General features: G+C 49.6%; 1 protein-coding gene across 1 annotated transcript; it reads left to right on the forward strand.

Moving 5' to 3' along the window:
- Positions 1-842: 842 nt before the first annotated feature.
- LOC135248586 (hepatocyte growth factor-regulated tyrosine kinase substrate-like) lies at positions 843-12237 on the forward strand. The gene is made up of 15 exons (XM_064323393.1): positions 843-851; positions 2201-2367; positions 2568-2652; positions 3387-3485; positions 3794-3889; positions 4420-4458; positions 5326-5523; positions 5684-5897; positions 6212-6384; positions 6492-6632; positions 7084-7267; positions 7650-7783; positions 8053-8148; positions 10122-10211; positions 10447-12237. Exons 1-15 carry the CDS (start codon positions 843-845, stop codon positions 10534-10536), a joined length of 1815 nt encoding a protein of 604 aa, XP_064179463.1. The 3' UTR covers positions 10537-12237.
- Positions 12238-12816: the final 579 nt, after the last annotated feature.

Consider the following 12816-nt stretch of genomic DNA (forward strand, 5'->3'; position numbering starts at 1 on the left):
TGGGGTGTGCTAAGCGCTGTAATGGTACAGGTAGGGCTGTAGTGTGTGGAGTGGGGTATGCTAAGCGTTATAATGGTACAGGTAGGGCTGTAGTGTGTGGAGTGGGGTGTGCTAAGCGTTATAATGGTACAGGTAGGACTGTAGTGTGTGGAGTGGGGTGTGCTAAGCACTGTAATGGTACAGGTAGGGCTGTAGTGTGTGGAGTGGGTGTGCTAAGCACTGTAATGTTTTAGGTTGGGCTGTAGTGTGTGGAGTGGGGTGTGCTCAGCGCTATAATAGTACAGGTAAGGCTGTAGTGTGTGGAGTGGGGTGTGCTAAGCGCAGTAATGGTACAGGTAGGGCTGTAGTGTGTGGAGTGGGGTGTGCTAAGCGCTATAATGGTACAGGTAGGGCTGTAGTGTGTGGAGTGGGGTGTGCTAAGTGCTGTTATGGTACAGGTAGCACTGTAAAGGGGGGGGGGCGTATCTATGTTCCCAGGGTCCTATGTTCCCAGGGTTCTATGTTCTACTGCTCCTGATGAAACGTTGTGAACAATTTTTCATAATTTCTTGGAAATATTATTATTATTGAGGACTTCTGAGCATAGCTAAGCCATTTGTTTGCTGATAGACCTAGCTGACATCGTTATCTGGAGTAAGACAGAAAATCATTGATTTACTGTCTCTGTCTCTATCTACTGAACACAGATAAGATTTCATGTAGGGCTGGGGAACATAGGACCCTGGGAAAATAGGACCCTTTGTCATGTTCCCAGTATGTGCCATATAAATCTGGGGAACATAGGACCCTGGGAACATAGAAATGTCCCCGTGTGGGATATGTGAGGCTATGTAAGCAGAGTAATGGTACAGGTAGGGTGTTGTGAGGTGGGTGTGGCTAGTCCGCTCTTTTGGAGGAGGGGAGCGAAGCGATAATCCTTACTGATCAGGCCTGGTGCGCTTCGAAGCGGTCCCAAACAGTATGGTTGCAGGAACTACGATCATGAGGTGGAGGTGGTGGTCTTCTCCTTCATCGTCTTTACTCTACTTCCCTCTCCCTGTGTCTTCTTGCTCCTCTGCTTGCTGCTCTCTTTCGTACAGACCTTGTATGTCTCGTCTCTCTCACACCGTAATTCCGTAGGGCTGACGGGATGGTTGCTAGCCTATATGGCACTGCCTGCTGTGCTGTGGAGGGCGTGCTAAGCGCTATGGTACAGAGCTTGTAATTGGGGTTCTACTGTTCCCAGTCAGTTCCATGCGATGTCTCTCTACCTGATCCGTGACGTTGCACATTTTCATACATTGTCGGCACCTCCATTTATTAGTGGATTGATGTCTTTTTTGTTCCTGCTCTGTTTCTGTCAGAATCATGTCTCTCTTCTTTCTCTTCTTGCTCCAGATGCTCTCTCTCGTCATCCTGTGCCCCCTTCCTTCTCGATTGCCATTTATCGCTAGACCCTCTCTGCTCTTCCCACTGTGTTTCTTCTCTCTCCATCTCTCTCCTATGTCTGTTTTTGTCATCTTTTCTTGCTCTGCCTTGGTCCTATTTTCATTTAGTCTTGTTTCTATGTTCGAGTAAAGTACAGAATGCCTTGTTGTGTGTAGTGGTGAACTACCTATTTGGATAAGAGATGATAGTCGCTGTTATTGGGCCACGCTTATAAGGGACGATGCCATGTTGAGTGGGGTAGCTGCTCTCTTTACTACACTATCTTGTTCTCTAAGCTTATGCTATCTGCCTTGTTCTCTGTCTACTGCTTTGTACAGTACCAAACTCCTGTTATCACAGAGATAATAATCCCTGTGCTTCTGTGTCCTGATGGGAGTGAGCCAAGCGATGTCATCTGTTAGTGTTCAGTTTGGGGATGACCGAAGGTTGTATTTACAGACAAGCTCATAGTTCTATTGGCTCTGTATGCTGTACAGCTCAAACTAGTACTTGAAGTTGGGTCAAACTGCCGTACGATAAAACCATGATGCCCTTTCCTAATGGGAAGTAGAAGCTGTTTTGCTGCTCCTGCAAATGTCATATTTTGGAGATACGCAGTTTATGCTTGATACAGACAATGTATATTGGTGTGTGTGTGTGTGTGTGTGTAGTGCGTCTCCCTGTGGCAGGTTATGTGAGATGTGTGCGTGCGTGTGTGCGTCTCTCTGTGGGAGAGTTTGTATGTGAGATGTGTGCATGCGTGTGTGCGTCTCTCTGAATGAGTGTGTGTTAGAGAAGCTTGCTCTCCCTCACTCTCTCTCTCTCTGTATGGCAGCATCACTGCCGGGCGTGCGGGCAGATCTTCTGTGGGAAGTGCTCCTCTAAGTGCTCCACCATCCCCAAGTTCGGCATAGAGAAGGAGGTGCGCGTGTGTGAGCCCTGCTTCGAGTTCCTCAACAAGTGAGTGGAGCTGCCGCTCTCTCAGGGGATTCTGGGATTCACTGTGCGGGTTTACTCCATCCCTGACTGAGAATCCCTGTATCCCTACTTGTCTGTCCCCCTCTGCCCCCCACCCTCTCTCTCTCCCTCCCCCTCCCTCTCTCTCTCTCCTCCCCCCCTCCCCCTCTCTCTCTCCCTCCACTCCCCCTCCCTCTCTGCAGGAAAGCAGAGGGTAAAGCAGCCTCCACTGGCTCATCAGAGCTCCCCCCGGAGTACCTGACCAGCCCCCTGTCCCAGCAGTCTCAGGTAGTGGTCGGTGGAACAGTAAGTAGCTGCACTTCAGATACAGACTCCGTGCATCCCGCTCCCAGGCCAGCAGGCCTCACACTGTGCATTGTGGGCATTGTAGTTTTGTGTCATGTTCTCAGCCGGGAAGTAATTTCCTCCTCATCTGGTAGGCTAGCAGCCTGTACTCCACGCACCCAGTGATCATGTAAAACTCCCAGCCTCCCTATACATTTAAAGGATTTTGTCATTTAAGATGAATGAATGATTGATGGGGTTTGTAGCGAGGGGCTTGTTGTTTTGTACTGTTTATTATGGTCTGTGGGCCAGACCTGGATTGTTTGGCCCTTTATACCTCTGGTGACAAACTGTGAGCTCTGCAGATAAGTTTGGATCACGGGGTGCAGTGTTGCCATATTTGAAAATGGTGAACCCGCCACAAGCCATTTTACCCCCCACAGTAACATAAAAATTAGCCCAGTTGGGGCAGGTATCCTGCCAATCTGGCAACGCTGGCGGGGTGTAACTTTGGCCAGGTGTTCCATATTTGTGCGTGCGTGCTGATTGGCGGGGTGAAATGCAAATAGCTGCAAACGCATGGGCCCCCAGGACTGCAGTTTGGAATCCCTGGGTTAGATGATAAGGAGGTGGGGGATATTGGGTATGTTTTGCAACCCCCCCTCCCTCCCCCAGACTAACAGCTCCTATGCACTCCTCCACTCAGCCCCCCCAGGCTAACTGCTCTCTCTTCTCAGACTCCACCCAAGAGAGACGAGGCGGCCCTGCAGGAGGAGGAGGAGCTACAGCTGGCCATCGCCCTATCACAGAGCGAGGCGGAGGAAAAGGCGAGGATGGTGCGACTCATACAAAAAAGACTCTTTCACTCTTTCTTTCCCTCTCTCCCACCGTTCTTTCATTCATCCCCTTCTTTCTGTCTCTCCTTCTGTCTCTTTCAGTCTCTACCCCACCATTTCCCTTTGTCTCCATCCCTCTCGTTTAATTGCTTTTCTCCACGTATCTCTCTTTCAGCCTCTCCTTGCTCTTTCCTCCATTTCCATCCACATCTCGCTAAAATGGGGCGCTGTTGTGTGCGTGCGTGCGTGCGTGCGTGCGTGCGTGTGTGTGTTCTGAGAAACACTGACCAGAATCCCTGTGTTTTCAGAGACAGAAGACCTCCTATACGCTGTACCCAAAAGCCGAGCCCACCCCTGTGACCTCATCGGCGCCCCCTGTCAGCTCCCTGTACTCCTCCCCTGTGGTGAGTCCTGTGGTCCCCCAAAATCACCGCACCCCTCGTACGCCCAAAATCACCCTGTGTCCTGCACCCCCAAAATCCCCCCACATCCTGCACACCCAAAATCACCCCGCATCCTGCAAAATCACCTTATATCCTTTACCCCTAAAATAACCGAGCATCCTGTAGCCCCCGCTCCCCCAAAGAACCTCACCTCCGGAACCCCCAAAAATCACCCCACATCTTCTACCCCAAAGTAATCTCATAGCCAGCCGTCCTTATACATTTTAAATGTGTTGCTGTCTTTCTGTCGAGCAGTCATAGGATCCTAAGGTTACCTAGCGACACAGACATGATCTGTAGTAGCAGGGTTTGCATATTCAGGAGTGCTGTTTTGGCTGTCTTCCGATGGTTATAAATCTGTGTGAGATTTTGGCAGAAAACCTAAGAGGGGATGTTGGGGCTGGTACAGCAGCTGTTAACAGCAGTGGAGGTTTACACATGACACCCCCCCCCACCCGTCACTGTAACACACCCATTTCTGCGCTTCCCAGAACTCCTCCGCACCCCTGGCTGAAGACGTGGACCCAGAGGTAAGGCTGCCGTCTGGTCTTCAGTTCTGCTAATGTTCTGTCAGCGTTCTACCTGTGTTCTGTCAGCGTTCTACCTGTGTTCTGTCAGCGTCCTACCTGTGTTCTGTCAGCGTTCTACCTGTGTTCTGTCAGCGTTCTACCTGTGTTCTGTCAGCATTCTACCTGTGTTCTGTCAGCATTCTACCAGGGTCCTGTCAGCGGTCTACCTGTGTTCTGTCAGTGTTCTACCTGTGTTCTGTTAGCGTTCTACCTGTGTTCTGTCAGCGGTCTACCTGTGTTCTGACAGCAGTCTACCTGAGTTCTAACGTTCTAACTCCCTATGCAAAAAATTATTTCCGTTTTTCTGAATGCTTTATGAATTCATTCAATTAAACGGCCTTGCCCCTAGTGTGGATAAGTCTTGCTTTCATGTGGTTTTCTTAAATAACTGGTGCAATCTGGTGCGTCTGACGCACTGTCATATGTAATGTGTCGTCCAGTGTGGCGTGTAGGAGCAGGCATGTGTGCTGGCAGAAATGCCTGCTTGGGTTTATTACAGGCAGTGTTCAGGCATGTCCACGCTCTTTAACGTCACTTAGCTGCCTTTAGCTGGGGTACATTGGAGCAAAGCGCAGGGACCTGGGCTTGTGACTCGGGGGTTGCAGGTTTGATTCCTGACTGCCGTTGTGTCCCTGAGCAAAATTACTTAACGTGAGTTGCTTAAATAAAGCCTTCAGCTGTGTAATAGAATAGCACGTAAAAAAACAAGCTTTGAAAGTCACTGTCGGTGCAAGGGTTTGCTAAACTCATTGACTCAAAGTAAGTGTAAGTCTGGTGCATATGTAAGGCTCAGTTGCTAACTGATACATGGATGCCTTCTCTCCACAGTTGGCACGCTACCTGAACAGGACTTACTGGGAGAAGAAACAGGAAGAGGTCCGCAGGAGCCCCACCCCTTCCGCCCCTGCCCCAGTCCCATTGGCCGAGCCCCTGCCAGTCAGCCAGATCAGAGAGATCAGAGAGATCAGCCAGATCAGCCAACCAGTGGAAAGCCAGGCTCCGGCCCCTCCTGTCAGCGTGGTGGAGGTATATACTGCATACACTTCTCTCTGATGTATCTGCCTATCCCTCTATGTGATTGGTTGAGGGCTCATTGACTGACAGTACCCTTGACTGACTGCGTTCCCCTACCCTTCCCAGTGATTGGGTGAGGCCTCCTTGATTGACAGTGCCTCTCTGCCCTCAGCAGCAGTACCAGAACGGGGAGTCGGAGGAGAACCACGAGCAGTTCCTGAAGGCGCTGCAGAACGCGGTCACCACCTTCCTCAACCGCGTGAAGAGCAACCACATGCGCGGTCGCAGCATCACCAACGACAGCGCCGTGCTCTCGCTCTTCCAGTCCATCAACAACATGCACCCCCAGCTGCTGGAGGTGCTCAACCAGCTGGACGAGAAACGCTGTGAGGGCACGCCCCCAAACGCGCCCGCCGCTACCCACGTACCGCACGCGCACCGCGCACACACGCAGAAACATTATACCAACAATCCTCATACACACGCAGGCACACCAAAAACATTAGACTAACTATCCTCACTTACACACACTCAAATCCTCACCCCAAAAGCATTATTCCAACTATCGTCACCTATGCACACACGCACCCTCCCGGTTTTCCAGAACCTTCCGTCACCTCTCTTTGCATTGATGTTTGTGCCGTGCTGTCAGCACAGCTATTGTCCCTTGCCGTGCTGAGTCCTCCCTGTGTGTTGGCAGTGTACTACGAGGGGCTGCAGGACAAGCTGGCGCAGGTTCGAGACGCGCGGGCGGCGCTCAACGCCCTGCGGGACGAGCACCGCGAGAAGCTGCGGCGGGCGGCGGAGGAGGCGGAGCGGCAGAGACAGATCCAGCTGGCCCAGAAACTGGAGATCATGAGGCAGAAGAAGCAGGTGAGAATCAGCCTGTGGCTGGATCTCTGTGCTGTAGTAGAGGGGGTGTGGGGCGTGATTGGCTGGTCTGAGTGTGTGTGACGCTGTGATTGGTCCCCGCGTTGCAGGAGTACCTGGAGGTGCAGAGGCAGCTGGCAATCCAGCGGCTGCAGGAGCAGGAGAAGGAGAGGCAGCTGAGACTGGAGCAGCAGAAGCACACCATTCAGATGAGAGCGCAGATGCCAGCCTTCTCCCTGCCCTACGCACAGGTAAACTACACCTTTTACACAGGTACATCAGCCTTCTCCCTGCCCTACGCACAGGTAAACTACACCTTTTACACAGGTACATCAGCCTTCTCCCTGCCCTACACACAGGTAAACTACACCTTTTACACAGGTACACCAGCCTTCTCCCTGCCCTACGCACAGGTAAACTACACCTTTTACACAGGTACACCAGCCTTCTCCCTGCCCTACGCACAGGTAAACTACACCTTTTACACAGGCACACCAGCCTTCTCCCTGCCCTACGCACAGGTAAACTACACCTTTTACACAGGTACACCAGCCTTCTCCCTGCCCTACGCACAGGTAAACTACACCTTTTACACAGGTACACCAGCCTTCTCCCTGCCCTACGCACAGGTAAACTACACCTTTTACACAGGGTCACAGGCGCTCTATCTGCACTACACAGGTATACCAATCTGTGTTTCAGATGCAGTCCCTGCCACCCAACGTTGCTGGGGGGGTGGTGTACCAGCCCGCGGGACCCCCCAGTTACCCCGGGACCTTCAGCCCCTCTGGCTCTGTGGAGGGTTCCCCCATGCACACGGTCTACATGAACCAGCCTGGCCAGGCAGGCACCGGCGCTTACCAGGGAGCACCTGTCTCTGCCACTGGTGAGCAGGCCTGAGCGGTCACATGGGTGCTGAGGGAGGAGTTAATGCCAGTGGGGGAGGGGTTAATGCCATGGGTGTTGCCCATTATGACATCATAATCAGCCTGACAGGGCAAAGGGGACATGTGCATGTATATACCTTATACAGCCCACTCAGTGTGAGAAGTGCATGTTGTTTACATGATATGACTTTTCATTTATGTGATATTTTTATTGTAAATCTTAAACAAAACAGCCCAAAAGTACAGTCAGACTGTGTCAGTGAACAAAGTGTTAAAAGTAGGACACATAACATATTTTCCACCTCTCTCTCTCTTTCTTTTCTGTCTGTCTCTCTCTCTCTCTCTCTCTCTCTCTCTCTCTCTCTCTCTCTGTCTCTACAGACCCCAGCATGGTGAATGCCTACATGTACCAGGCTGCTGGCTCCACCGGGCAGCCAGCTGCCCCAGGCCAGGCCGTACCCACCACAAGCCCCCCCTACTCCAGCTACCAGCCCGCGCCCACACAGGGTTACCAGGTAATAATGGGGGGAGTGGAAGTTGGGGTCTTCACTATCTGACTGTGCACAATATTTGCACGTTGCATTCTTAAATCTCAAGTCTTCGGCTGGATTTTGAAATCTGATTCCGTGTAGAATTAAACCATGGTGTCTTTGCTCTCCCTGCATCTCTCTCTCCCCCACCCCCTGTCATTCCCCTGTCACTCCATCCCCTACCCTCTCTCCCTCTTTCTGTCTCTCCATCTCTCACCCTCCCTCCCTCTCTCCCTCCCTCTCTCTCTCTACAGAATGCAGTGTCCCAGGCTCAGAACATGCCTCCCATGTCACAGGCTGCTCCCACAAACGGCATGACCTACATGGGCTACCAGCCCTACAGCATGCAGGTCAGCTGAGTGGAGTTACTCACACTTTACTACCAACCCTACAGCATGCAGGCCAGCAGAGTAGAGTTACTCACACTTAACTACCAACCCTACAGCATGCAGGTCAGCTGAGTGGAGTTACTCACACTTTACTACCAACCCTACAGCATGCAGGTCAGCTGAGTGGAGTTACTCACACTTTACTGCCAACCCTACAGCATGCAGGCCAGCAGAGTAGAGTTACTCACACTTTACTACCAACCCTACAGCATGCAGGCCAGCAGAGTAGAGTTACTCACACTGTACTACCAACCCTACAGCATGCAGGTCAGCTGAGTGGAGTTACTCACACTTTACTACCAACCCTACAGCATGCAGGTCAGCTGAGTGGAGTTACTCACACTTTACTACCAACCCTACAGCATGCAGGCCAGCAGAGTAGAGTTACTCACACTTTACTACCAACCCTACAGCATGCAGGTCAGCTGAGTAGAGTTACTCACACTTTACTACCAACCCTACAGCATGCAGGTCAGCTGAGTGGAGTTACTCACACTTTACTACCAACCCTACAGCATGCAGGTCAGCTGAGTAGAGTTACTCACACTTTACTACCAACCCTACAGCATGCAGGTCAGCTGAGTGGAGTTACTCACACTTTACTACCAACCCTACAGCATGCAGGTCAGCTGAGTAGAGTTACTCACACTTTACTACCAACCCTACAGCATGCAGGTCAGCTGAGTGGAGTTACTCACACTTTACTACCAACCCTACAGCATGCAGGCCAGCAGAGTAGAGTTACTCACACTTAACTACCAACCCTACAGCATGCAGGTCAGCTGAGTAGAGTTACTCACACTTTACTACCAACCCTACAGCATGCAGGCCAGCAGAGTAGAGTTACTCACACTTTACTACCAACCCTACAGCATGCAGGCCAGCAGAGTAGAGTTACTCACACTTTACTACCAACCCTACAGCATGCAGGTCAGCTGAGTGGAGTTACTCACACTTTACTACCAACCCTACAGCATGCAGGCCAGCAGAGTAGAGTTACTCACACTTTACTACCAACCCTACAGCATGCAGGTCAGCTGAGTGGAGTTACTCACACTTTACTACCAACCCTACAGCATGCCGGTTTGGCTGAGTAGAGTAACTCAGTGGACATACAGGTTTGGCTGAGTAGAGTAACTCAGTGGACATACAGGTTTGGCTGAGTAGAGTAACTCAGTGGACATACAGGTTTGGCTGAGTAGAGTAACTCAGTGGACATGCAGGTTTGGCTGAGTAGAGTAACTCAGTGGACATACAGGTTTGGCTGAGTAGAGTAACTCAGTGGACATACAGGTTTGGCTGAGTAGAGTAACTCAGTGGACATACAGGTTTGGCTGAGTAGAGTAACTCAGTGGACATACAGGTTTGGCTGAGTAGAGTAACTCAGTGGACATGCAGGTTTGGCTGAGTAGAGTAACTCAGTGGACATGCAGGTTTGGCTGAGTAGAGTAACTCAGTGGACATACAGGTTTGGCTGAGTAGAGTAACTCAGTGGACATACAGGTTTGGCTGAGTAGAGTAACTCAGTGGACATACAGGTTTGGCTGAGTAGAGTAACTCACAGTGGACATACAGGTTTGGCTGAGTAGAGTAACTCACAGTGGACATACAGGTTTGGCTGAGTAGAGTAACTCACAGTGGACATACAGGTTTGGCTGAGTAGAGTAACTCACAGTGGACATACAGGTTTGGCTGAGTAGAGTAACTCACAGTGGACATACAGGTTTGGCTGAGTAGAGTAACTCAGTGGACATACAGGTTTGGCTGAGTAGAGTAACTCAGTGGACATACAGGTTTGGCTGAGTAGAGTAACTCAGTGGACATACAGGTTTGGCTGAGTAGAGTAACTCACAGTGGACATGCACATTGGCTCTGTGGCGTTACTCATATAGACCTACCTGTCTGGTTCCCCCCACATGGCCTCTCTCTCCCAGAACATGATGACAGCGCTGCCCGGTCAGGACCCAAACATGGCCCCCCAGCAAGCCTACATGCCTGGAGGACAGCAACCCATCTACCAGCAGGTGAGGAGCACAGGCTGTCACGCCGTACTCTTTCATGACCTCCCTCTCTGTCTATTTTTCCATCTTTATTGTTGTAATTCTCTCTTAAATATCTTATATCGTATATTTTATGTCTGGGCACGTGATGTCATGAGCATGTGACCGCTACACTTGAGGAATTCTGACTAGTCTGAGCCCTAAGCCTGTTGATTGGCCCTGGTCAGCTGTGACAGTGTTCTCTTGTCTGGTTGTACAGATGGCGCCCCCTGGTCCCCAGCAGCAGGGACAGCAGCAGCCCCAGGCACCGCCGGCCAGCAACGAGGCTCAGCTCATCTCATTTGACTGAGCCCCAACACACTACACCCCCAATAACAGCACCCCCTCCAAGGCTTAAGTGACCCCCCACCCCTGCCCCACCCCCCAAAATCAACTCGCACTGAGCGACACGGACTGAATGACAGAAAAACCTTTTCTCTCTCTTACAAGACGATTCATTGAGTAGCCTTGCATTGTCCTGCCAGGTTACTGCAAGACAGGAAAAATCCAAGTCTGCTCCACGAATCCGCTGGCGAAAGATGGTTCGCTCATTGGCTGATTCCTATCACATGGGTCTTCAGGGCTCACAAGAGTCCAATATATGTGATATTAGTTGAATTAAAGAATAAAAAATTACAGTGATGTTCCTCCCCTCAGCCTGATATCTGAAGTGTGAAACCATGTTTCCATGTAGCAGTTGCTTAAGCTAGCTGTCCTTCACACTGTGTGAAGGTGTTCTGTCCCAGAAATCCTAGCTCAGTCTTTCAAACTGACATCGCACAAGGGCATAAGAATGATCTAAGACTCTTTAGACTCAACTGGTTCTCTTTTATCGCCGGTCCGTAAGCATTTGATGTTTCCTCATGAACGGAACTAGAAGTTTAAATGAATCGTCTCGTCATGAAAATCAATTAATAAATGTAAGCAAATGCGTTAAATGATGAGACTAAACTATTCTGTGATATTTTTGATCTTTTTCTTTCCTTAAGGCCATTCGCACGTACGTCAGAAGCAGTAGTAGGTGTGGCTGCTCCTTTTGAAAGGCTTGCGTGTGATTGGGTGAAATGGGGGAGGAATTGAAAACGGGACAGGCACATGGGCAGAAACAGCTCTGGGGAGGTGTCCGAGTCGGCGACTGACCAATCCGCTCCTTCCTAACCGTAGACCATTCCTGACGGAATGTCAGCGACGTCAACATTCCATTGCAGTTCTGCAGTTGAGCTCCACTCCCAGACCATTACTCATGAAGTGATTGGAGCGATGGTCTGTGTTAGTTTTTGTTAGCCTTGAAGACAATGACTTTCAGAACTCACAGAAACTTTGAAATGGCAGATCCCTGTGCCCTCACACGCGTTTCAAAAACACCATAATTTTAATGCTTCTTTTTGTATGCGGTTCTTGAGTTCATGAATTGGGGCCAATTAGTTGCCTTCAAATTTTTTGCGGTATACAATTTTTAATTTTTTAATTTTGGAAGGGAGCGGATGGCCCTTGCTGATGGCATGACCAGGGTTAACAGGAAGCTGTTTGATTTCTGAGCGTTTTTTTTTGGTTCTTAGCTGGATCTACCCCATGTGTCTGTTTTACCGTTTGTGTGGCACAGTCCCAAGGTAGCGGAGTTTGGCAGACTTTGGCCTCTCCAGTAATGGCGCTTTTACTGTCGGGAAGTCTAATGCGATGAATGTGACTGCGAATCTGTGCTTTAGTGTCTGTGAAGTAGCAGAGGATGCACAGTTTCCATGGCTCAGTAAGAGGCAGAGAATACATTTCCTCTTAGTCGAGTGAGGGTATGGTGTGCCCAGCGTCCACACTGCTGATGGGTCTCCCCAGTATGTTATTTAGGCAAGCTTGTTCAGTGGGGTTAGATCAGAGCTGGCTAATGGGAGGGGCCTGTATTCAGCATGTCTGTAATATGTACACAAGACCAGTAACTTCTGTAACCCACCCCATTTGTGATCATTTTTCCATCATACTGCTCTGTCTACATTTAAAAAATACCATATTTAACGAATATCCTGCTGTTTTGTGGTCTTTAAATTTGTTGTGACCTGTTTTGTTCAGAATGCGGTAGTGTGGTATGCTGTACTTATGGTACTGCACATATGATAATGCGTTATTCGTGACTTTATTCAAAATGTAGTCCACTCACTTGTGTATACTTAACATAATTACAGAGATATAAACTCACTGGGTCAGTAGTGGTCTAAGTTTTCTGATTACAATGACAAGTCTATCAGTTAGTGGGGTATTAAGTAGTAGCTTTGGACTTGTTTGTTTTTATGTCTGGTTAAATACTGCGTGTGGGAAATGAAAAGTGCTTTCAGAACCGTGTATGTACTTTATTGAGAACTGGTAACTCTTCTGCCAGTCATATATTTATGAAATAACATTTATTATTCTTGGGCTGGAGACCCTGAAGGCAAAATTGAATATGGTGCTGAGGATCATTCAATTTTGAATTTCAAATTAATTTAAATGTTAAATTTACAGCTGTCAAAACGTCAAAGAACTAAACAACTCATAAACTGTAACTTGTTCAGCCAAAGATGTAAACATTAGGGCAGCAGTGCAGTATAGTGGGTAAGGACCT

This window comes from Anguilla rostrata, chromosome 2 (assembly GCF_018555375.3).
Source record: "Anguilla rostrata isolate EN2019 chromosome 2, ASM1855537v3, whole genome shotgun sequence".
Classification (NCBI taxonomy): domain Eukaryota; kingdom Metazoa; phylum Chordata; class Actinopteri; order Anguilliformes; family Anguillidae; genus Anguilla; species Anguilla rostrata.